The sequence below is a fragment of the Chelonia mydas genome, chromosome 2 (assembly GCF_015237465.2).
Source record: "Chelonia mydas isolate rCheMyd1 chromosome 2, rCheMyd1.pri.v2, whole genome shotgun sequence".
In the NCBI taxonomy this organism is placed as follows: Eukaryota; Metazoa; Chordata; order Testudines; family Cheloniidae; genus Chelonia; species Chelonia mydas.
In genome coordinates this window covers 38,935,165-38,962,334 of record NC_057850.1, presented here as the reverse complement: position 1 = coordinate 38,962,334, position 27,170 = coordinate 38,935,165, and the positions used below count along the sequence as shown (strand labels likewise).

Here is a 27,170-nt window from a genome sequence, read left to right as displayed (position 1 = left end):
GGACATTGTATTAGTCCCTAAATGTTCTTTCATTTGGGTAAACCCTACTTGCTCTCATTCATAGATTTGTCTCTTTTCACCCAGCTCTTAATCATTCTGATGTTTGTGTGCCAGTTTTCATTTTGTGTCCTGGCCATACCATCATGTCCTGCTATAGAATGCTTTAAATACTGAAGTCCTCTCTTTAAAGTCACCTCAAAAACATTGCTAGAATCCATTTGGGGCCACTTCTGAAAATTTTAATCATGTCTTACTCATTTCCTATCTCATATTTTGCATTTCCCTCTTTTATGATCTTCCTAAATATTACTCTTTAAATTTAATGGGCCTTCAGATACTTAGTTGAGACTTTCTTGCCCTAAGTAGTAGTAATATATCACCTTTATCTTTCATTCCCTTCACTGATTTCCTGTATATCCTACAATTCAGTTCAAAACTACCCTCCTGATTTTTCCACGAATAACTGCAAACTCATTACTTTACCAGTGCATTGGTAATGTACATAAAGATTGCTAAGATCACCAATTGAGGTATAGATATTAAACAAAGAAAAAATTCTTAGGTTAAGTTAGGGCTCACAATAAGTACCAGATTGACAGCCTTGGTGATTGAAGTCTTTAATTGAGCCATAAAGTACCAGATTGTGGCGTGTCCTGCTGATGACATATGGAACGAGGAGGTTGCAACCTTTGTACTCCTTCAAATTTAAGGAGTACACAAAAGGAATGTGAGGAGGCCAGGCCTTGGCCCCAATGAATAATGCTGCCTTACCAATGGAAACCTTGCTACACCATTCTAAGGGGTAACACAGTTGCTGTGTTCCCCAGGAGCTCTAAGTAACATGTCTCCTTGAGACCTTCCTGTACATATCCCTGGAAAAAAACAGCTCTGTGCACTTCTGGAGACTAATAGAATGAACATTAAAGTGAGTTATTGTACCACATAGGGAGTGTAAAATATCAAGGCACAGCTTTGGGAAATCTTTCAGCCAGTTTTCCAGTTCTGTAATATAGAAGAACAACATTTCATGTATCTGGTGGTGGCATGTTTTACACTATGTGAAATATTCCAGTTCATCTAAAACAGAAAAGCTTACACGTGACATACTGAGAGAAGAGTTTGATTTTGCTGAAATCTGCTCCACAGAAAAGCAGGTGTCTTCTACAAAGGAATACAACCAGAAAAGGATAATCTATCTCTGCATTCTTACCTGAAGCAAATGTAAAATCTGCTTGGATCACACTTCATCTCAGTAGTTATGTATACTGACTATCTCCCTATTGTCTAGGGTTGCCATATTGCTGAGGTAAGAAAGAAATTAGGTAAAGAAATTTGTCCGCTGTGATGGGAAAAAAAATATGAGCATGATTGCTCTCTCTTACTTTCATTGAATTTGTTGATGTTGTACAATGGAGTGAAGTGAATCTCAGAGCAATTCTGTTGGAACATAGAGTTCTAGAGAGCAACATATTTTCTCCTCACATTTTTTCCCTGTAGTTTACATGCAAAAATTCCAAGGATCAAAGGACAACCCTGTATATAACTGGCATATTGTACTACCACCTTAATGGCACATTTGAGGACAAAGTTGCAGCTTTGGTACAAGCAGCACTGTTTCCTTTGAAAAAGGCGATGTACTCACACAAATGTTATGTGTTGTGGAAAACAGGAGATACCAAGTATTCTACCTTGTGATTAACACCAAGGGAGGTATTGCTGCTACATAGACTCCAAGGCCAGAAGGAACTAGTGTGATTATCTAGTCTGACTTCCTATATAATACAGGTCACAGAACTTCCCTGAATTAATTCCTGTTTGAACTAGTGCATATATTTTAGAAAAAATCCAATCTTGATTTAAAAATTGCCAGTGATGGAGAATCGGCTATAACCACTGGTAAGTTGTTCAAGTGATTAATTATCCTCACTGTTAAAAATGTATGCCTTATTTCCAGTCTGAATTTATCTACCTCAACTTCCAGCCATTGGATCTTGGTATATCTGTGTCTGCTAGCTTGAAGAGTTCATTATCAAATATTTGTTACCGATGTAGGTACTTATAAACTGTGATCAAGTTGCATCATAACCTTCTTTTTGTCAATCTAAATAGATATGTTCCTTGAGTCTATCACTATACTGTATGTATATCCTTTAATCATTCTCATGGCTTTTCTCTCAACACTCTCCAATTTGCATCCTTACTGAAATGTGGACATCAGAACTGGACACAATAGTCTAGTAGTGGTTGTACCAGTGCCATATACTGAGGTAAAATAATTTCCCTGCTTCTGGAGATTCCCGTTTATGAATCCAAAGATTGCATTAGCTCTTTGGGCCATAGCATTGCACTAGAAGCTTGTGTACAGCTAGTTATCCATCATGACCTGTCACGCTGTCTGGAATGGCTCAGAACCATGAATGCCAAACTCAGGGCAGACTACCAAGAAGCAGAGCAGAGACCCCAAACTGGCTATATGTTCTATAGTTAAATTTCACCAACCCAGTAACAAGTGTGAACTCCTAAAGCACTATAACAGTTTTACCATGGAATCAGAGTCTGTCCCCTTGAGGATTCCAGTCTATCTTGCCATCCAGGCAAACTGGACTTAGTGTTAGATGGTTGCTGTACACTAAAGATCACAAAATATTGAGGTTGCTCCCAGTCCCAAGAGATCAACCACTTACCCCAGGTCAATTTATACGTTAGATCTCATACCAAAGACAACACTAGTAGCCAATCCTATAGTAAGCTATCTAAAGATTTACTAAGAAAAGAAATGAGAGAGTTACTACAAAGGTTAAAGCAGGAAGCCTATATACACAAATGAGTCACATTCTACTGTTCCAAAAGGTGGCAGATTTGTAGTGATCTGTCAGCTCTGAATGTCTTTTAGGGCTAACCCAGGTTGACCCAGGGATTTCTGTTTCATGTATCCAGCCCTGTGAAAGTTCAAACTGCAAAGGAGATGACTGACAATTTTTTTTCTTGTCAGCTAATTTTATTTCCTCCTTCCAGAATTCAGGCTGATGTGACGAACCCTTTCGCATGTAGCCTCTCCATGGGCGTAAGGGGTAGTTAGCAAAATCTTTGTATTGTGATGTCCCACAATGCCCTTCTTGATGGGCAGGAGAAGATTCCTCCATCTGGGTTCACAGTTTCAGAGCAAACATTTTTTACAGTCACAAAGCAAAAACATAAATACTACCTTATAGCTTGTGTTAAAGATATAAGTGAGATTAATGCATGCAGCAATTCACAAACATTTCATAAAGTCTAAACACATTGTTATAAGTCCAATACTCATCTTAACAATACTAACACACAGGTGAAACAGACTGGTTTCCAGCAGTGAATTTGTCACTGTTTAGTTGAAGTCTAAAGCCTTGGCAAGAGTAGGCATCTGGTCTGCCAGAGTCACAACCCACAGGTCTTTTTCAGAGCCATTGCTTCCCAGGAAAGAGCTCTCCCATCTTGTACGTATGGCCTCCATACGTACAAGGCTCCTCAGTGTGTACCTTCACATTTGTCCTTTTTAAAACACATGCTGTTTGCTGTGCTCTGTTTACCAAGAGGTTCAGATCACTCTGTTAGTAACCTGTCTTCATTATTTACTGCTCCCCTGACCCCCCACAAATGTTTTGTCATCTTCAAATTTTATTAGTGATGATTTTATGCTTTCTCCAGGTGATTAATAAAATTGTTAAACAGAATAGGGTCAAGAACCAATTCCTGTGGGACTCCAGTAGAAATACACACACTTCATTATGATTTCCCATTTACAATTACAATTTGAGACTGAGATATTACCCAGTTTTTAATGCATTCAGTGTGTGTACTATGTAAAAAGATCTGATTTGAGGCTTGTATTTGGTTTTCCTTACACGCATAGTTTATAAATGATCTCTTTTATTCCACCCCCCCTTTTTTTAAACGAGGTAGAACAAAATAAGTTGTGACTAAAGTTCTATATCCAAATGTCCCCAAACAAGTTTAAGCAGGAAATTAGCTTGATGCACAATTTTACAAGTTTAAGCAGAAGAGGTTTCAGACTTTGTCCCAGCATTTGTTCATGTATGCAGCATAGTCTTGAATAAACCTAAACATACAATGGATAGGAAACATCAAACTTTTGTAGTGTTGGCAATATTGCTTTTGCAATGGTTTCAAAATTTGTGTTTTTTCTTCAGACGTACACTGAAATATTTCTCAAATCTTACAGAGCATTGTTTGGTTGATACTAGCCATTAAAATGTCATGTGCAGTGTAGTGTAGCTTTGTTGGTCCCAGCATATGAGAGACAAGGTGGGTGAGGTAATATCTTTTCTTTTACCAACTTCCATTTAGAGAGACAAGGTGGGTGAATGTCATGTGTAAGACACAGGAAGTATTTGGCATATGATGGCATCACATCCTGCCCTCCTCCCCAAAACTGCCTTTTCGGTTAATGAAAAATTGTGTGTGTGTGTGTGAGAGTGAGTGTGTTAGATATATACAGCCTGAAATATCTGCATACAGCTGCTAGTTATGAGCAGGTGAGGTCACCTGGGAATGATGTGTATGGTTTTTCCTTTGAGGGACACTGGCAGAGACTCAAAGAATTCTCAGGGGGGGCAGGAGGAACTGCCAAAGGACATGGTGAAAGAGTCTTAGAGAAACAAAACACAGCCATAGAAACTAAGGGAGAACAAGATGCTGAGGAGGAGGGACTGATTTTCTTTGGCAAAAAGACCAAAGAAAATGAGGATGAAGGAGGAGCAAACTGAGTGTCTTGAGGAGCAATGCAAACAATTTTGGTTTTTTTATTACCAAGCTGAGCTAAACTGGTGACTTAGAGGTTTTGCATCTTGTCATCAATCACCTGAACTTGCCCAGTGCTGTCTAAGTTGAGGGAAGTTATTTTTGGCTACTTTGAATGCTCAATGTTTTCTTTCAGGTTTGCGCTTATTGGTGTTATAGTTCACTGAATTAACCTTAACTTCTTCTTTAAAGATGGACACCATACATACCACCCTTTAGCTGTTCAGTATATCAGGTGTTTTAGTGATACATATTTAGTTTAGTAGCTGAACTTCTTAGATATGTGCATTTTAACTTGCCTTTCAAGCCGTTTCATCTAACGTTCTCATTTTTAAAACACCCTTCTTGAAATTTATGTCTTATACCTCTAAGTATGATCTCTCTGGCAAGAATGCCACAGTTATTTTGTAGAAAATGTTAATTAGTGGCTCAACCACACTTACTTCCTGAACCAAAACCTGTGTGTAATTGAAAACTAAATCACCAGTAGCCTCCTATTCTTGTATGCTCCAGAATAAGCCATTATACAAAACAATTATTTTGATATTAAGGAATTTTCTCCAAATGTGCTTTTCCAGCAGTTTGGTTTGGGGAAATTAAATTTGGCCATTATTAGTACACAGTAGTAGATATGGTTACCTCTTTGAATTCTTAACATTGAGTTCACCATCACTAGTCCAGTTAAAACACTGGTAGTGTTTATATATTTGTGAGTTAGTGACTATGAATTAGTATTTTGATGTGCAGATGTTACCTCTTCACAAATATTATTTGGAGCATATTTTTATAATCTTTTTCTATATGCTACTTCCCAACCTCTATTACCTAATGTTTTAAATATATATTTTTATTGAGGGGGAAATAAGGCATATCACAAAGATTTCTACTACAGCTATAAGGACTTTGATTTTACAAACACAGTATATTATCATTGGAAGAAGTGGTTTAATAGATTGGGAAATAATAACTTAAAAAAAGAAATCCTTGGCAAGAAGGAATGATATTAATAAGGCTTGTCACATGAGAAAAAGAAGCAGGATTTGACCAGTAGAGTTTATTTTGGATAGGTCAGTGAGGACAGCTGCCCACTGCACAGCATATTTTGAAAAAATGATTTAGAAGCATTAAAAAAGGTTAGAAAGTGATGGTAGAAAATATAACATAACAGAGTCATCCCTAGTGTAACTGAGTTTGAGTGATGTTACAGAAATGAATTTAGCCTCTTGACTATTGAACAAATCAATGTGAGTTGGAGTATGGTGTCTATCTTTTTCTGTGCCTTATCTTCAGAAATATATAACTGAGATTAAAAACATCCAGAAAAGGACATAAAAGGTTATTTGAAGAAATACATGTAATGACATTTGCAAGTGCTAGGATTATTTTTTTGAAGGACTCAGAATTATAAAGGCCCAAAACTGATCAGACCTTCTTTTGATTGTTTCGTATAAAACAAAAACAATGGAACGCTTGCTAACTTTTTTGAAAAGCATTAGACATTGGTAATGAAATGAATATATCTACAGTTAAATTTGATAGAATTATTTACAGTGCTAAATTATTTGTGTTTATGCATGGGTGTACATAATTGTGTACAAGCATGTACAAATACATTACACTCAAAGAACATTACGGTTGCAAAGTCAAGCACTAAAATTAGGAAATGCCAGGTGTTCTGTGGAAAAAATATGAGATTGTGTAATTAAAGACTGTTTATGCATAAGAGGGCTAGATTAAGGTTGCACAGGCAACCTGAATCCTAGTATTCCTAACTTTTGAGTGCTTGACTTTGCAACCTTATAGTCAGTGATGAGCTGCCAAAAACTTAACAACTCTTTCCCTCCTCACCCCATGAGGGGGTTGTTGCCCACCCCCACCCCCCGGGACTCCTGCCCTATCCAACCCCCGCGTTCCTTGATGCCCCCCCCCCCCCCGACAGGACTCCTGCCCCATCCACCCCTGTCCCCTGACTGCCCCCAGAACTGGGCAGGAGGGTCTTGTGGGCCAGCGTAGTGGGTGCCACCCCCCCCAAGAGCCAGAGGGACCTGCTGGGGGGCGAGGTGGGGAGTCCCGGTGGTGCTTACCTGGGGCAGCTCCCAGGAAGCATCCGGTAGCTTCCTCTGGCTCCTAGGGGCAGAGGAGCATACCTAGGGGTGGAGCAGGGGAAGCGGCCACTCCCCCCACTGATCACATCAAAAGTGGTGCCTTAGGCTCAGACTCCCTGGGTGCTCCGGGGCTAGAGCACCCACAGGGAAAATTTGATGGGTGCAGAGCACCCACCGGCAGCTCCCCACCCTGCGCCTGGCCCCAGATCACTTCCGCTCTGCTTCTCCGCATCCTCCCCTGAACGCAACGCCCCACTCTGCTTCTCCACCCCCTCCCCGGGCTTCCCGCGAATCAGCTGTTCGGCAGGAAGCCTGGGAGGGCTGAGAAGCAGGCAGCAGCGGCTTCACACTCAGGCCGAGGGTGGCGGAGGCGAGCTGGGGTGGGAGCGGTTCCCCTGCGTGCCCCCCCTGCCAGGGTTACCTGCTGCGGCGCGGGTGGCCCTCCTCGCGCCCCCCGCCCCAGCTCACCTCCGCCTCCCTGGGCCTGAGTGCGAAGCTGCTGCCTGCTTCTCAGCCCGCCCCGGCTTCCAGCACAAACAGCTGACTCGCGGGAAGCCTGCGGGGGGCAGAGAAGCAGGGCGGGGTGGCGCGTTCAGGGGAGGAGGCGGAGGTGAGGTGAGCTGGGGCCGGGGGCGGGGTGGGGAGCTGCTGGTGGGTGCTCTGCACCTACCAAATTTTCCCCTTGGGTGCTCCAGCCCTGGAGCACCCATGGAGTCGGCGCTTAAGGTGCCACTTTTGGCCGGTTAAATTTAGAAGCCCTTTTAGAACCGGTTGTCCCTCGCGGAACAAAGGTTCTAAAAGGGCTTCTAAATTTAACAACCGGTTCTAGCGAACCAGTGGGAACCGGCTCCAGCACACCACTGCTTATAGTTCTTTTAATGTAAGGTTTTTTAATGTTAAAAAAAAAAAACCTGAAAAAATAGAAATTACTGGCTCACATTGGTCATCAAGAAGCTTGGAACCTTTAGACCTACAATGCAGACTTTTACCACTTGAGCTGACCGAGGAACTGTTATATGTAGTAGGCTCTCTCTTTGTGGACCAGACACTAGGCAGTTAGGATACACACGGTCAAAGTGGATTTCACAGGTATTTGCTAGATGGCAGAGACATTTGGGGATTTAAGAATTCTGGGTTTTAGTCTGTATTCTAGAGGAGAGTGGGCTATAAACGTTACAGAGTGGAAAGAAGCAAAGACAAGAGACACTCTGCCTTACCTAAGGATGCTGATTAGAACCAGGCCTCTCAGATGAGGTGAGATCAGACCATGGGGATTGCTATCAGGATTGTTTGTTGTTTTCTATGGATTTGTAACTCTTGTGCTTTTAAAAAGTGTTTGTGGTTAAGAAATTCTTCTGCTAAGCTTGTGTTATTGCTTTATTGTCATTTTCTCCCTGAAGGAAGTATCAAGGTGTGGAGAATGTGGGAGCTGTAGAATATTTTTTATAAATATCATATGTCTTCTGATTATCAGTTTGATATTAACCTGCCTGACTGCAAAGCGTTAAATCAAAGGAGGCTGCTAAAGGTGAAACTATCAGGAAAGACTAGACAATGACAAAGATAAGGCTCACTGGGGAAAAAATATGAGAAGCTTCTGATTTCAAGATAACTCCTGACTAGCTCTAGCTAGTCAGGTAACATGTATTCCTCCCAGACTAAAATCTAGGATCAAAGGGATCCTAAACCTGAAAGATGCTAGCCTCAGGAACAAGGATGAGGGAGTTGGTTGTTATCAATCTGAGGCGGACACCCAAACAGACTGAGGCTAGTATACACTTACAGCGATGTGTAGAGTACAGACACTACACATGCAACTAGCATGGGTATAAATAGTAGTGTAGACAGTAAGACACTGCTTAGGTGAGTAAACTACACAAGAGTGCCCTACATGCTTGAACCCCTAGGGTGTATACCTGAGACAGCTCTCTACGTCCCCAAGCAGTGCCTCCCATGTCAACATTGCTATTGTTAGCAGTGTAGCATCCCACTGCCACCCCCAACCAAAGCTTTTCTTCACCATAGTGAAAGGCTCTGGCAGTGGGGAGCTACCAGAGCCTTTCCCTGAGGTGTGTAGCTGAACATCACTGTGATAAGTGTGGAAACAGCCTGCCTACATGTGTAGTGCCTGTACTCTGCTGTAAGTGTAGACTTGGCCTGATACTCACAGACAAAGAGAGACACAGGGACTGTAGCAAACGGGGTGGGTCTCCCAACCCAAATGTTAAGTTTAGGTAAGGAAATGGGCATATAGGACTTTTTGTTGTGTTAATCCATTTTCCTAAATGCTATGTTTCCTTTGGCAATTAAATGCTACTTTTATTTAGTGATGCTGTTTTTGAGTTACTGTAATCAACTGCTGCCACAAGTGCCTGGAGAACGAAGGTTTACAGGTGCCAGACCCGTCAGATTAACATGGTTGGTAAACAGGGGGCTGCAGCCCAGAGATCCAATCTAAGAGTGGTTAAACCATGTGGTTCAATTCAGAGTGAGGTGTAGAAAGCCAGACCTGGCAGTCATCGGACTAAAAGGTGTGTAAGGCATGGCTCACCCAGTGACTGTGGCACTAAGAAACCAGAGCTCCCACAGCCAGACAGACTCCTGGGGGTAGGGGTGGGGGAATAGGTCCAAGCATCTGGGCACTTGGGAAGCTTTTGGCACTGGTTCTGTGGTCTTGGTGGCTAGATTGTGGGTCCCACTGCCCAAGAAGGGTGTCAGACACAGGATCTGCCTCTGGGAAAAACCCAGAGCTAGGGAGACCCAGAGCCAGGATCAGTGATCAGTCATTATCCAGACCCAAAACGATTTAGAAGCACATGGGGCTTAGTGGTTGGATTCAGTCACAACAGACTGGGGTCCGTCCAGAGAGCAGGATGGGGCCAGATTGTGACAGAGGTGGTGTCATCGTCTGCTATAGGTTTTCTTGAACTTTTCTCTGAAGAGTTTGGTACTGGACCAGATGGACCACTAATTTGATCTAATATTGCAGAGGAAGGGATGGTCCAGTGGCTAGGGTGATTGTTTGGGACTTGGGGGACCTAGTTTAAGTTATTGGCTCTTCCCCAGGCTTCCTATATAATATTGGATAAGTCACTCAGTCTCTCTATGTCCCAATTCACCATCTTTAAAATGGAAATATGAGTACTTCCCTACCTCACAAAGGTCTTGTGGGATGCATGTTACAAGATTGTGAGGCACTTAGATACTACAGTGGGAGCCACATAAGTACCCAAGATAGATAGATAGCTGTCAAGGCTGATTTCCCACTCTGGCACTTTGAGTGCAGAAGGTGGGGCCCGTAAGGATTCTAAAAATTAATACTGGCCACTCCAGACTGGCATTAAACTCCCAAGGTTACAGCTTCTCTCTGATCTTGGATGGGTAGATGCTGCCACTACCCAAATGCAAAAAACACACACACCCTTTTGAGAATCCAGGAAGGAGCACTTGGGAATTCCTTCCTGTGGGGTACCCTCAAGCCCTTTCCCCACTCCCCACCAGGGAAGAGCTGAGGAAGAAAACAAAGGAAATCAGCTGTTGCCACCAGCTAATTAAACCACATATGCACAAACCTCTTAGAACACACACACACAAAAATCCTGTTCTTAAAAAAGGTAAATTTTATTAAAAACAAAAAGAAAGAAAATACACCTGGAACTTAGGCTATTGCTAAATTTAAAAAGAGCAAATATAATAATTAAGAATCAAGAATGGTTTTCTTGAGGTCCAGCTTAAAGGTTACAAGCAAAACAAAAGCACCTGGGGTTAGCACAGAGGAGTCCACAAGCCATACAGAAATAAAAGAGATAAACCTAATCATGTCTTCCTACACATTCCCTGATCTACTTACATATCTGGGTTTTCAGATAAGTAGGTTCAAGGTATGATTTGACGATTTTTCATACCTGGTTTAAAGCTTCTTACAGCATTGCTGCTCTCTGTCTCCTCTCTTTGGAGAACAACAGACAGACAGAGAAAGGGAAAGTTTTTCCCCAATTTTAAAAAGTTCTAGCCCTCCTATTGGCTCTTTTGGTCGGGTGCCCACTCCCTTCCTTTTACCTATGGGCTTTCTTAACCCTTTACAGGTAAAGCAAGTAGAGAACAGCTACTAACAGGGGTTTTGTAGCTAACTGGCTGTGGATGTCCATAAAATGGAGCTACCCTATTTATCACAAAAGCAATTTCTATATTCATATCATGTATTGGTGTCTACTTGACTAGAAGTACTAATTATTTGACCTACTACAGTTTATTCTGTGATTATTATAATTTTTGCTCTCTCTATATATCTCTCTCTATATCTGTACCTATATTATATCATAATGGTCCCTTCTGACCTTAAAGTCTATGATTCTGTGATTCTTAACTTCATTTATACATAAGCTGTCCTTAGCAAATTTAATTGCTTTACATAAAGGACTACGCGAAAGAATAAATGGACACAAATCTGACATCAGAACATTCAAAAACCAGTAGGAGAACACTTCAATCTCCCTGGTCACTCAATAACAGACCTAAAAGTGGCAATTCTTCAACAAAAAAACTTCAAAAACAGACTCCAATGTGAAACTGCACTGGAATTAATTTGCAAACTGGACACCATCAAATTAGGCCTGAATAAAGACTGGGAGTGGTTAGGTCATTACAAAACCTAATTTCCCACATACTAATACCCCCCTATTGTTACTCACACCTTCTTGTCAACTGTTTGAAATGGGCCACTCTCATTACCACTACAAAAGTGATTTTTCCTCCCTTGGTATACTACTGTTAATTGAATTGTCTCGTTAGACTGACCTTCCACTGGATATGGCAACTCCCATCTTTTCATGTGCTGTGTATTTATACCTGCTACTGTATTTTCCACTCCATGCATCTGATGAAGTGGGTTCTAGCCCACGAAAGCTTATTCCCAAATAAATTTGTTAGTCTCTAAGGTGCCACAAGTACTCCTCGGTTTTTTTTTGCTGATATAGACTGACACGGCTACCACTCTGAAATAAGGTACTTTGGTACCCTCCACTTTTCCCCATAGCTCCTAATTTAAATAATACTCCCAAAGTTTTCCCCAATACTGCAACCCTTACATGAGTTGTCATTGTGTGAAAGCCCTAATAGGTTCATTTGGAATTCACTGTTACCATTCACGTGATTGTGTTAATTGACTGTAGAGGGATTACTTGTGTAATTTAATTTTTAGTTTATTCCATGGTACAGGTATGTTGCCAAGGACTCTGAGCAGCAAGTGATTATACAAGTCTGACTGAATGTGCTCTAATATTTAGACAATGAAATGTACTAAGCACAGAGTTTCAGATTTAATTTTGAATTTTCTGACTATTGTCATTTTGTAAATTAAGTGCTGGGTATGTTTTTTTTCCTGTTTACTTAAAATAATCAAAAGAGTAATCTTTAATGCAAGTGTCTTTGAGAGCCAATTCAAGAAAATATAATTGGTTAAGTATTTAGGGGACTTAAAATATATATTTATCCAGTTGCCCTACTGTGTCCATCTATCATGAAAATATAAAAGTGCCTTTTTTTTTTTTTGGAAGTATTTTTGCCTGATGGATCATAATAGTTTCTTTGTATAAATATGGATTCTGGCAGAAATACTGTGTGAGCTATGCACAGAAATGATCCCCATAATTAGGCTAATGCTTGCATAATGAACAAAATGCTTGCCAAATCTAATTTTTGAATTCAGTATCAGTTCTGTGTAGGGAAATATTCATTTATAAAATCGTAACTTCAATTTCTCCCCCGCCTCATGCTCTTTACAAGTGTCAAACTAATTTTTTTATAATTTGTAAGTAAATGTAGTTTTTCTGATGGTGAAAGTCTATGGAATAATAGAGCTGACTTGAGCCGGTGTGGGTGGGTGGTGTTGTGTCAGCTTCCCCATAGAACTCTGCCAATGTACCTAAGTCCTGACCTGCAATATCCCCTGCTGTTACAGTTCTAGGCGTCTCTTCAGAAGAGATTGCCAATAGCACTGATTTGTTCCAAACTGTGTCTTAGCTTTCTGTGTGCACAAATGGGGGCTAAGAAGAGACCACCATACGTATTTAACGTGTGACCTAAGGCAAGGTTTGAACTCTGGTTTCCGTAGTGAAATGGCAAGTGCACTAACCTGCTGTGCTACTCAGCTGCACGTATTTAATGTTTTGATGTTGCTACTGAATGAAACCCTGTTTTCTAAGTGTCATCTGAAAATTTAGTCATTTGAGATCTTCAAATTAAAGGATTATAACAAAAATGTTGATAGAGAGCAGTTGAAGTGTCATGGCTCAGTTATAAAATTAAACAAAATTCTATGGATTTGTGTATATACATATTTATTCTAAAAGTTGTAAGTTGCCATATGTGTATAAAAATAAGAACAAATAAATATTTTGTGCATTATTATATGTATATGTATAAAAGTATATAACAATATTCTCTCACTTCACAAAGTCAGCTATGAATAGCAACAAAAATGCTATAAGAACATCTAACGTGGATAATTAAAGTATAATTAAGTTTAAATACCTTAGTGAAGGAATATAAAAATATTTAAATTCAACAGGCTAGTACATTTGCAGTTTTCTTTTATTAGGTGTGAAATCTAAGAATCCCATGCCAACTCTTGAGGGCTCAGTCCAGAATGTTGAATTGAAGTACTGCAGCACATCATTGGTCAAATGTGCCTCTGGGACCGTGGGATCAATAAAAATTTGTGCCAAAGCCCCAGGTATGTGCAGCTGGACCATGTAAAACTTTATTGCCTGTATAGGAGAATTGGCCTTGCTTTTTACAAGGAGAGTTACTGAAACAAGAATTTACTCATTGTTCCTATGAATCAGAGAGGGTTTTTTTGTATTCTCTTTTTTTTAATTGTGCCAAGATGATACACCATGACTATAGTAAATTCAATTTTGATGACAAATAGATAAAATTAAAACCTGTTGGATTTTGAACTAAAAAACCAGAGTCTAACAATATTGAAGAAAATTGATATGAAAACCTGGATTTTCAAATGATACAGTACATTTGTGTTTTGCCTCACTAATTATGAATGTATATTATGATTTTTTTAAAATCTGTCTCATCGTTTTCAAAAAAGACACAAGTAAAATTTTCAGTTGTGGAGTTTTTCAGAGGTTTTGTGATGTAATGAATCTTTACTGCTTCTAGTGAAGAGATGTATATACAGTAAAAATTTTCAACCCATACAAATACCATATGTAGTCAGTGTTTAGAGCTTTTTCAACATAGTAATTATAATTAAATGTGATTTAGGAATTCCCAGGTGATTGTTGAGATAAGTGACTGTTTTATTAGTCAGGAGATAGTAATTTACAAATTATTTAATGAGACTTGATTGGTTTATCTGGGAACATTATTTTAAATTAAATTTTAATTTAAATTCTTCTGCATATAAAAACATTTGCAAAATAACTTTACAAGGAAGTTGTTTACTACTAACAAGTTTATGAATGCTATTCATTCTTTGTATTTTGTCACTTTGTTCTATACTTAAGTATTTAATAGCTATCCTGCTGAGGCTAGTGAAAGTTAGTGTTGAATTATCTTGTAAGAAAAGGTGTAAAGAGTTTAATCTTTATTTAGGTGATGGTGGAAAAGAGAAGCTGATTCCTTTAATTCAAGGCCCTTCTGACACCAGAGACCTACACAGCAGCAAATGGCTCAATGAAAGTAGAAAGCCAGAATCTCTCTTAGCTCCAGATATGGTAGCCTTTACAATCCAGAGTCCACAGTATATGGACTACTGCCATAATTCTGGTAAGTGCAAAACTCTTGTTAAGCTGGTATCACATTACATTTTCATATCCAATGTAGTTTTCGAAAGGGGGATTTGATATAAAATGTGCCAAATGCCCAGAGTTTCTGTTCCACATACTGCACATATTATAACTTCACTCTAGTTCACTCTGAAACTTAAAAACAAAACACACCATTGTAATATATATTCTCTTAGATAGTGCATGCCTAATTGACTTTGTTTGCTTTTTGAAAAAATTATATACTGTCTTCTGCCTACTTTTTTTTTTTAGTTTGACAAAATCCACGTTGTAGATGTTAATTTTATTCCAGTTTCTTATCTAACTAGGGTTTCATATACAAAAGCAACAAGTTAGTTCCTCAGTTGACACTGGATTCAAAATGGCTCATGTAAATCTGTAGCATAAATAATTGCCATTAAAAATTTGTTAATCCACATAGTAAAGAGTGACAACTTTGGAAACAGTTTGGAAACCAAACATTTAGCCTCATCTATCTTGCTACAGTGCTGTGGATTTAAATGGTAAGCAAGTTTAGAGTTTCTGAATAGCTTGTATAGGAGTTGAAGGAAGTTGCTGGTTTGGAGGTTTTGGTAATGCCTGTGTAGGTATGAGCATTCATGTGTCATTCTCATGAATTCTGTGGTATTTAAACAAACCATTGGCCACTGGTGGTCTGTTTAAATGGACTTTGTAAATTTGAAATCCAGTTAGTTAAAAACAATTATATAAAAGACGTTTCAGGTACGGTATTTGGTCTTACATCCCCCTGCTAATATGTGCTGATGTAGTCATCACATTTTCCTATTTTTAAAATGATGTTCTAACCCTTGACACTGTTTTAAAGAATATAGGAAGCTGACAAATATACTGATTGTACCAGGGAAACCATAAAATTAACTTCTCACAAAGCACTGCAAAACAAAAATAAACTTCTAGAGCACAAAGTACACATGGAGGCTACACTAGGATCCCTTTGAATATCTTGTCCTATGTGTGCTGTACGTAGTCTGTTTTTTTTTTGTTTGTTTTCTGTTTTGTCTTCACTAAATTGTCTGTGTATTAAAGCTCTGCCCAGTCAGGTTTCAAATATTTATAGCAGGATTTTTATGATGATTATGTTAGGTAGTTCAAGTAGTGCAATGAACAAGTGCTTGGAGCCATTAACTTTCAAACATCCCCTTTTCCTTCCTTGGAAAAGCTTCTGAACATCTACCTATTCCTCAGCAGTCTTCTAACTTCAATCACTGCACACCACTAACTGTTCATGGCACTTGTTCATAACATTTGTATCGTTTTGTACCTTTTCTGTCTTTTCTTCATAAGTGTCTCAGTTCAAGGATCTCATGTTTGACTAGATCATATGACTCATTTTAAAGGACTGTATATACCTACCATCACTATATAAATTATAATTATTATTATTTAGAGTGTTTAAATATATTTTAGATTACCTTGAAAGTAGTTCCATTTAATATTTGAGATTTTAAAAACAAATTTAATTGATTTTTGGAAGAGCATGTTTGAGAGAATTAAAAGCAAAAAACAAATATAGGGCCAGATTTATGTACATGGACACTGAGAGGCCAGTTAAAGTGAGGCAGCAACAAAATAAGTCCTAATAAGAAGTTACAGTAAGTATCATGTAGGTGAATAATTAACAGATGTGTGAGTTTAAAATGCCATAAATCAAGTAGCTAGTTTTTCTTAGCAAATGGGAGAGTTTCAGAGAAGAGCCACAAGAATCACTGAAGGATTAGAAAACATGCGTTGCAGCAATAGACTCAAGGAGTTCAATCTGTTTAGTTTAACAAAGAGAAGATTAAGGGGTGACTTGATCACAGTTTATAAGTACTTACATGAGGAACAAATGTTTGATAATGGGCTATTCAATCTAGCAGAGAAAGGGATAACGCAGTCCAATGGCTCGAAGTTGAAGCTAGACTAATTCAGATGGCAATAAGACAACATTTTAAGTATGAGGGTAATTAACAATTGGAACTCTTTACCAAGCGTTGTGATGGATAGTCCATCACTGGCAATTTTAAAATCAGGATTGCGTGTTTTTCTAAAAGATATGCTCTAGGAAATATTTTGGAGAAGTTCTGTGGCTTGCGTTATACGAGAGGTCAGAATAGATGATCACAATAGTCCATACTGGCCTTGGAATCCATGAATCTATAAAATTGAATGGCTGCTAAAGAATGTGCAATGCTGAAAATGGACAATTTTCTATCCTTTCCTTTCCTTTTTTTGAATGAAGGCCATGACAGCTACATATGCACAAAGTATTTGTTTTCCATTTATGAGTGTACAAAGGGTGTTGTGAGCATCATCTGAAGCCATGAACAGAAACCATTAAAGCTAAATTGGATAGTTTGAGAGCTATAATAGGTTTAAACTACATTGGGATGGATATGGAAAATGAAGGGATATTGAAAGATTATGATGCAACCAATTTAGAAGAAGAATGGAAAAGTTCCTATGAGAGGAGAAATAGAAACAATTGTTCTCTACTGGTAATTTGATAGTTAAGGACATGGACCAGACAATATATGATCCAGAAAAAGAAAAAAAGGATGCTGTGCTACTCTTCTGGGAATCAAGGCAAGAAATATGACCAGAAAGGCCAAAGATAGATTAATTACAGAAAAATTTCTCAGTGGCCTATATTGGAACTAGTGACACGGGAGATTAATTAGAATAAAGGACAATTTTCCAGATCTTGGAAGAGAATTGAAAATACCTTGCAGATGAAGTTCTTATAGTTCCTTCTGTTGCAAGTATGAGTGAAGGAAGAATGACTAACTTAATTTTGCACCTATGGTGTAGACAGGAGGTTTTGTCATTGTACAGAATGGATTGTTTTCTGTAATGAGAGATGACTGGGTTATACTGTAATTCTCTATTTAGATTGGGAATCAACTTCTGGTATACACAACTAGTGGAGTGGGTACACTGTCTTTAAACGGGGTATAAATTGCTAGGAGGAGACTCTGCACAGTTTAAAAAAAAAAGGTAATATTAATTTGGAAGTACATGCCAAAAATGTTATCAAAAAGTGAATGATAATTAATTAATAATAAACCCTACATTAACATTTTTGTATCTATTTTCAACTTAATGAGGTGATGGTGTGAGGAGTAAGATAATACAGAATTAATATTAAATTACAGTGATTGTAACCTGGTAGAGAAACCTGAATCTCGGTAAAATGACTTTTACAAAAGCATTAACAGGAAAAAGGAAAAATTATACATAATAGCCCATTTGTATTAACAATTTCTTAACAAGGGCTGATTCTTTTGATAGTGGGTTTTTTTTTACATTTGTGTGTTTATAAAAAAGTGTGATATAGCAGTATCAGTTTGCCTTGTGCAGATAGCAAAGTATTTTCTAATATAAAAATAACAGTTAATTGTGATTTTACTAACAACAGTTCTGACCCTTAAATGTAACTTTGTATGTTAACGCTCTTAATTCTGTAATCATTCATCTGTTTCAATAGATTGGTGAGTGGTTTTTTTTTAATAGTCTTTGGTCCCATGAATATCTTTGTAGCATTAGTGCTCCCTCACCTTTGTCTAGATCACAGCATATAATAATGTGATATAATAGAGAGGGGATGACTGGCAGGATTTTCTTTAAGGGACATAAGATTTGATAATGCCCTCCTACCCCTATCTGAAATAGCCTGGGTATATTGACTTTCAAAGCAAGGTGTGGTGCCCATTAGTTTCACCTGGCGTTTGAAGATGGATGGGGGACTTTGAAGATGAATGGGAGTATTGGCACTACTGTGATCGATGCAGCGGTGTCGATTTAGTGTGTCTGGTGAAGACACAATAAGTCGATGGGAGGGTACTCTCCCGTCAATGTCTGTACTCCACCTCCACAAGAGGCGGAAGCTATATTGACAATAGAGCGTCTCCTTATGACTGAAGTAGTGTAACTTAGATGAATTTATAGCATTAGTGTAGACCAGTCCTTTGTGTTGAATTTTGAGCTTCTATTGAAAAGATGGGGTAAACTGTTTTATTTTGTACTCTTAAATAATTGGCAAGGCACTCAGAGCCTTTGTACAGATGCTTTTTATTACTTAAATCAGAAGGCAATAAAATAAATATAATTAGTAAATGATCTTCTTTGAACTGGACTTAAATATTGAATACTACCTTAGTAAAGCAAGGAAGTAAACAAAAGCAATCGTGTTACTTTTGGGTTCATTTGATATAAATTAGTGCATCCAGTAGACAAGGACCAAATTGATGATAAAAGATTTTTCTAGTTTTATGAGGGAATTACTAACAGTGGAGAATAAACATTTTCAAACTATTTTAAATGTTAATTAGGAATTGGTGGTGCCTCATTAACTTAAAGTGACTTTCCTTTCTTTCCCTAAAGTGACTTTCCTTTCAAGCATTTTCAGATACTGCTATTTAAAAATATTTGAAATATTTGCATAATTTCACAAATCTCTGAAAATATAAATACTCAATTTCAGAGTAATTTGAGTGTGTGGATATTTCTCAGCTTCCAAAAAAATCCTATGAAAAAGAGTGCACTGAAATTTTCAAAAGTGTCATAAATTATAACACTAATAACAATGTTATTTGATATTTTTCCTACTATGCAAAGGTTAATTTTGTTCAGTAGGGTCAATTGGAAAGGAAAGGGTGGGCTTAAAATCCAATTTTGCTTTTTTTTTAAGCCCAAGGGTTAAAATGAAGTTATCAATGGCAATTATTTTTCCATTTCACCACTCTGGTCTGGAATATTGTAAATTCTAGCTGAAGTTAGTTTTTTAAAGTTAGAACAATGTTTTATAAATTTTTCAATTTAAATTTAGATGTATGTCTTTAAAAAAAAGTAAAATCTCAATGAACTGCTTGAAGTACCTTTTAAAATATTTTTGACATGACAAGTAAGTAAGACTGCTTATATATTGTAGTGAATAAAGACAATTCACATTTGTGGTTTGGGCACAAATGCGTAAAAATTATACCCATCTATCTTATTACATTTCCTCTCCTATCCCTGAGGACTTTTGCTATGTACTTTATCTATAATTGTTGCCAGTTTTCTGTCATGTTCCCACTGGGCTTTTGGTGCAAAAAACCTTATCCTCTCGATGACAGAGCTTGCCCGAATGATTTCATGCTCTTAGCATTTTTGTTCACAGGAATTAGGGGCAAAATGTAACTACAGCTGAACATAGCGTCTATTTTTGTAATTTTGAAGTTTAGACTCTGTTATTGGAACTAAATGAAGAGATGCAGGTGTTCTCCAGTTCAGGTCCTTTGGGATTTTTTGATGGTAGATGCTTGAAAAGAAAATGCATATGTTTCCAGAGTCAAACAGCAGCTGTGGACAAGGATTTATGTTTTTCTCAGAACTTTGGGATTTCAAAATGTTACATTTAATCACATGCACAGAAAGGAGTGCAAATGTTAAAGATGTTACATATAAAACTATGGATATGATCTCTTTACCATACCAACTAGTTGTGGGAATACAGGAACAAAGTGATCTTTAATCTTAATATCAACAATTTCAAAAGGATTATGATAGTTGCCAGGACTCAGTCTTTTGCGAACTTTGCAGTTGCAGCACAGAGCATTTTTATCCTCTTAATTACTTTTAAAATATAATTTATTCTCATTATTTTGCCTTTAAAAAAAATCATGGTACCAGGTAATATATGTTCCTGAGAGCACAATGTTTATATTGTATTTTTGTTAGGATAAGGTAAATTAGGTTTCAGGCAGTTATATATTCTAAGATGAGTTCCATTAACTATTGCCTGTAGTTTTCAAATTGGGGTGACAGCAACAGTTAAAATACTTGGAGTGTGAGGCTAAAATTAGAAAAGTTCCCAAGTTACAAACCTTGCCAAAATGAATGTTTTACTGGTAATGAGTGTGCTGTCAATTCTGTATATTTTAAGAATTTGAGATTTGTTAGTAAATGAAAAGTGCTGTCTACAAACACATTATCCATGATGAGTAATTGTACTATATCTCATGTGTATAGTTTTTGAAAGTGGAGACTTTTTGTGTGTTAATTGTTCCTTCCTCATAAAAAAGTGACTTGCATAATGTGAGTAAACTTGATAACAAAATCTTTAAACACAGAACAGTTTTTAATAACTTTTTAGTAATTGTATGTGACCCTGATTCACCAGGTGCTTATGTTCTTTAGTCAGGGCCTGCAGCTAACCTGCTTCTCTGCTAGCTTAACCACAGGCAGTCTATTGAGCACAGGTGGGCCTGAATTGAACCTCCTGATTGGCATAACAGCCTGATTGGCTGACAGGATCCACAGACTTGCTCTTAAGGCCAGCGGCAGGGTGCTATCTGCTCAAAATATTTCCCAGCAGCAGCACTTAATTCCGGCCCTGCTCCAACCTTCCCTGACCCCAGGTAACCTGGATCTGACCTTCGGCTCCAATTCCTGGCTCTGACTATGGCTTGACCTTCGGCTGTGGCATCTGCCTTCTGACACTGGTTCTGACCCTCAGCTCCTTTTTCTCAGCACCTGGCTTCTGTTCCCACCATTAGGCAAGATTGCCCACATCCTGCTCCATAACAGTTTGAGCAGCCTAAAAGGAACCATCGAGGGGAAAAAGGGCCTCCTTCCCCGCCGACTTGGATCCCACCAGGACAAACGCCACCCTGTTGGAGATAGTGGGTTGTGTACACAATCTGCATACTCCGCAGGTGAAGAATGTGGCCCTTCAGGTGCAAGCTGCAGCTCCAGCAAACCAAAGATTCCACTGCCAGGTGAATACAGTGGTGATTACAGCAAATTCCACGGATTCCTGAGTCAGCGTCAGCTTCTGTTGGCACTGTGAGCATTTCCCACCAATCAAGCCTGGGTAGGACTTATCAACTTGGTAACAGAGGAGGCTTTGGTCTGGACTTTCCCAGTCCTGGAGAAACCTAACCTGTTCTGGGTTAGTTTGAAAACCATATGCAAGCCATGGTGCCAATTTTTGATGATCCAAACCACACATGCGCAGCACAGACTGAACTCGAAGCATTGTGATGGAGGTGCCAATTGATTGCCAAATGGCCATGGAATTTCAGAGCCTGGTAACAGATACCAAGTGGAATGAGGCTGACAGCATTACCGCTTCCAGCCTAGCCTCAGCAAAAAAAATCAAGGATGAGCTGGCATGGGTGGAGTCCCCACCTGTCTTGGACAATTTAATTGAACCTATGAATAAGGATCGATAGCTGTCTGACAGAGCACTGTGAAGAGCAAAGCTTAGCCTCCTGTGCCCTACTGGTTTCTCTGGCCTCAGCTCTCCAGTCACCAGCTTTGTCCCTCCAGGTTGAGCCCATGCAAATTGACCAAGCCCAGCCCTGCATTTCAGATGCTGAGAAAAATGGAAACCAAATGGTGGGCTTATGCCTATACTGTGCGGAGTCTGGATACATCAAATCAGGCTGTCCTGCAAAGGTCGGACTTGCGTCTGAGCTGGGATACGCCAAGTCCCAGTCCCAACAGAGGGGTATGAGTTGGGCTGGTATTTTTCCCGTCCCTCCAGTACACAACATCAATATATGTCTGCTGGTACTGTGGCAATGGCTAACCAGAACCTGACACATCTCTGATTCCCCTTCCAACTTCCAACACTCCACCATGACTGAAGTCCACTGGAAGCACTGGTGTATTCAAATACCTCCAATAATTTCATGGACTTGGACATTGCACAAGCCCATCCACTGTAAAAGCTCTTTGGACTTGGTGGAGTCTGATGACGAGTCGCTTCTCTCAACATGTCTGGTTACCCAACAGACTGTTCCTTTGGGTCACCACCCTCCAGGGTCATCGAGAAACCTTCCAATTCAGACTCATCCAAGGCCCTGCACTCTCCAGTTATCCTTGGCATGCTCTGGCTCACTGCCCAACACCCTCATATCCGTTGGCCCACAGGCACAGTACGTTTCAACTCCCTGCACTGTCGGTAATCTTGTCTCCCAAAACTCAGATGTGATACAGAAGCCCTCTGCAACTTGGTCTGCCTTCTCTGAGAACCTGAGTCTGAGGCTGTTAGTTCACAGGGAATTTCAGCATCCTCTGTGCTGCTTCCAACAACTTCAGCGATACCTGTTGAATACCAAGTATTTGTCAACATGTTTGTTAAGAAGAATACGGACACCTTCCTGCCCCCTCACAGTTATGACTGCCCCATTAACCTTCAGCTAGGAGCAGAGATCCTTTTCAGTCGCATCTGTTGTCTCACTGAGCCTGTGCTAGAGGTACTCTGGAGCTACCTTCAAGAGAACTTTCAAAAGGGTTTCATCCATCAATCCATTCACATCTCCAGCTGGGGCACTGATTTTCATTGTAAAGGAGGAGGATGGATCTCAGTGGCCCTGTGTGGACTACAGAGCACTAAACAAGATCACCATCCAGAACTGGTACCCTTTCCCCCTCATCAATGAGCTTTTTGAATAATTTTGCTCCACCAAGGTCTTCACAAAGTTGGACCTCCCTGGAGCTTACAACTTGGTGCAGATTAGGAAGGGAGATGAGTAGAAGACTGTCTCCTGCCTTCCTTGACTCTGAGTAACCAGGTTCTGACCTTCAGCTCCAGTTCCTGGCTCTGACTCTAGCTTCACCCTTGACTCTAGCATTTGGCGTCTTGACACTGGTCCTGACCTTCAGGTCCAATTCCTCGCTCTGGCAGCTGGCTTCTGTCTCTGGTTCTGACCCTCAGCTCTGTATCCTGACTCCTGCTGTGACCACTAGGCAAAGCCGCCCAGGTCCCAGTCCCTCACAGTGCCTTGCTGTACCTTGGAGAATAAAGGTTCTGTTTTAGTACTATTGTATGTGGAAAAGAGGTTATTTTCTTTGTTACTACGCTCTTTCTCTACCTGCCAGCTCCCATAATTAAGTTGCTGGTCTCTATTTGTGATGTAATGGTCTGTATTCATGGTACTTGTGATGTAATGAATTGACTATTTAAATTTTATTGCTGGATCAGGTAGGAACAGCAGATGGGGATGCCAAAGAAAAAAAGTTTAATAATAAATATCTTTGCTAATTAGCAACAATGGTAGATTTATGTTTAAAATAATGTCTGTTTGTAAGATTTAAGAATCCTCTGTTTAATTTATTTATTAAGCTGTGTGTGCAATTGCTACTTGTACCAAGGGGGAAGTAATCCCTTTCTTGAGTACAGTCTGTTACTCTACTCACCATGATTGCGACTCCATCTCCTGGGAATAAAATCAGGGTGGGGTGTGCTGTTGTAACAACTAGATCAGTATTATGTCTAGAGACCTGCATAACCCCAACAGTTGGTAAGGAAGATGATCTAATTCTGGATAGGGAGTTGTATTGTACAGCAGGTAGGCAGTTCATTTCAATGATCTCTCCTTTCCCACCAAATAACACTGCAGTTTCCTGAAGCATAGCTTTTTTTTTTTCTTCTCTCTGTTTCTGCAGTGGCCTGTCTTTCCCCTGGATAGGACAGCCTGGAATGCAGCTTTTAGTGTTTTGTGTGACTTAGAAACTCTTGTATAATTTTTGCTAAATAAGCTCCTGAATTGTGTCAAATAAAATGGAAAAACTGCTACTTTTTAACAAGAATAAAGAAAAAAATGAATATACTGGATCAGTGCAATTATTATAGGGGGAGCTAGTAATGACTCCTGTAGGTTACCTATCACTTTCCATTGTAAAAAAACCATCTTGTGCCTTTTTTTTTTTTTTTAGCTGCACTAACACTATTATTATTTGCAGCAGCACATTGAAATTTTGGTTGGGGAAAGCCCGGTGGCAAGAGAAATGCCTTTTCTTTGTGCCATTTGTTGGAAATAGACATTTCTCTTACCTTGCTTGTATTATTCAGGAAGTGTTTGGCAATAAGGCAAAATAATAACTTTTAAGGTTGGATCCATGTGCTCAGGGTCCACAGCGTTCATCTCAGAGTGGAGTGATTTTTGCTTATTGAGAATGGAGATCAGAAATACAAAGTAGAGACTGGAGAGTTTTCTCTGGTAATAGATGAGATTTCCACCAGCATGAAGTGGTACAGTTCTGTTCGGCATGACCACACCGCCCTGGAGTCTTTCTACGTCAGTGTTTGCATCATTAGTGATGAACCACCTCAGCTCATCATAACTGATGCAGAATCCATGTAGCTGTAGTATGTCAACTAAATTTGTGAACCCGAAACTCATGGTGTAGCAGTGCCACAAGGCAAATGTCCAGTGGTGAGATAATTTTGGAACTCTTAAATGCTATGCACTCTGCAATTGAGAGGCACCTTGTTTGAATGTCTTCTCAAGGATGATACTCTCGGTGAATTATATGGCTCTCTATCTATCAACCAAAGCACAAACTCCTGCTCCAGTTGGGGCACAAAAGTAGCTGACCTCTGCAAACTGCTATCACCGGCTTTGGGGATAATATTCTGAGGCTTTCATTTTGGCTATTTCAGATGAAAGGATTGAAGCACCATTAAACAAAACCACTTGTTCATTTGAAAGCTTTTCATCGGGCTCACTTGCCAGAAGAACAGTCACAAAACATTTGGATTACTTAAATTCATGCTTCAGATTACTGGCAACTTGGATTAGCATCAGCTTCATGTTGTTTGCACTGTACTGAAAAATGGTAGACTTGTCTTGTTCATGCTGTGCATGGAATGAAATTGGAGAACCATAGTGGTTTTCTTGTTTTGCCTGTAATTTTGCCACTGGAATAGCTTTCAGTTTCTACATCTGAGGGAAGAAGGGCTTTATATCTTCTCCAGCTTGGACGGGAGAAGAGCCTTCTTGTTGTGCATAAGATCACTGTCTGTCTCTTCAGTAAGCTAATAAAATGCAATGTCATAAGGTGACTGTATAGTTGCTGTGTAACTGGATGGTTTTGCTTTAAGATTTGTTTTGCTCAAGTAGAAAGAAAGACACGTTGAGTGATAAACTGCATCCTTCGCAATCAAGTCCTCCAGAGATATTCTGTGCAATATGTCACCATCTCCTCTTTGAAGTGCTGCCTCCTTTAGGCTACTTGGTCTCTCAGAGGTTTCTGTTTTATAAGGTTTCTTACCTTGTGTGTTTTTCCTCAAGCAAATAATGTGAAAGGACCAATCACTGGAGGACATGATTGCTCTGATGGGTATAGAAGCAGGTGAACATGATGCTCTCTGACCAGGTTCAGAGTCTGTTTTATTTCCTGGGTTCAATACAACTGTGACTTGCAAATTTGACTTGGTTGTGTATTTTTCAAAGCAACCCCTATGATAGAGTATTGGTGGCACATTATCTAAACAAGAAAATTCATCCAGTAACTGTCAACACAATTCATCTGGCTTCTACTTCCAGTATCACAGAATTGTGTCCAGCACTGGTGACTTTTGCATTTTTTAAAATTTTCTTGACAAATAACATATTTTTTCAACGTTTGTGGAAAGTCCTTTTCTTTTTTATGTAAGCTTTAAGACGCTTATATCCAGCATGTTTTCATATTTTGCATCTTCCCTGTAGAGGTAAAATTTCCAAAGTATATTGCTAACATTACCATCACCATTTTTCATTTTGTACAAGTATACAAACTTGTGCTAACTTATAAATTAGATCTAGAGGTTAGTATAAAAATGGCTATTTTTGCTCAGTGAGCACTTTGATTGAAGCCCATACAAAGCTGTATATTGTCATCTCTAACACTAATACTGACCTGTGCATAAGTGTCACTGAGTTAAAAAGCTAGTTTCTAGAATATTTAAAAGGCTAGTACCCCGTGCATAGGCAATTACAACCTTCTACCAGAGAGACTAGTTGATACATTGTATGTACAAAAGCTTGCAAATGGAGAAGCATTATGTTAAGAATTCACTTAAATTTGCACCTACTGTGCAGTACAAACTGTGGGCATGCAATCTACTGCTACTGGTACACAACCTTCAGTGTGAGACTATTCTGATCAGCAAATTTCAGTTGAAAATATAGAAAACTATTATCATTTGTGAGATACTTTAACAATTAAGAACGTGATGTGAAAACATTTCATGTTAGTATATTGCAAAATATTGATATTCGCCATTTTTGCCACATGCTAAAGAGCTACCTCATTTCTGAAGAAAAATTATTTGCCCATGCAAAACCAATAAAAATCTTTTAATACATTATTTAGTAGCTTTGACCAATACCAATAAGGTGTTGAAATTAAAAGAAACAGCAAAAACTGTAGTTATAGTCATGTTACAGTATTTTTGGAACTGTGCAAAAAAAATGACGCTTTCTCATTTTGGATGCCACAGTTTCACCTCACTTACAGGCTTACAGCACCATTTGATAGCTCCACATCATATTTCATCTAATTGCACATAAAATAAACTTTCAAATGGTATATATGGGTATGTGTAGTATGGGTACATTAAACTCCAAAAATATGGCTATTTTTTGGATAATTGCCATATGCCTATGTGTAGTAGGGGGCTTGGAGAGAGTGTCATGCTGAGTTCCTC

At 39.1% G+C, this 27,170-nt stretch overlaps 1 protein-coding gene across 18 annotated transcripts in view; it reads left to right on the top strand.

Moving 5' to 3' along the window:
- The window catches only part of VPS13B (vacuolar protein sorting 13 homolog B), a 914,031-nt gene that overhangs the window by 317,168 nt on the left and 569,693 nt on the right, over positions 1–27,170 (top strand). For all 18 annotated transcript variants that reach the window (XM_037892217.2, XM_037892214.2, XM_027818377.3 and 15 more), the window contains exons 18-19: positions 13,501–13,635; positions 14,514–14,687. In XM_037892217.2, the coding sequence (XP_037748145.1) occupies positions 13,501–13,635; positions 14,514–14,687 (309 nt within the window). The remainder of the gene's footprint in view (positions 1–13,500; positions 13,636–14,513; positions 14,688–27,170) is intronic.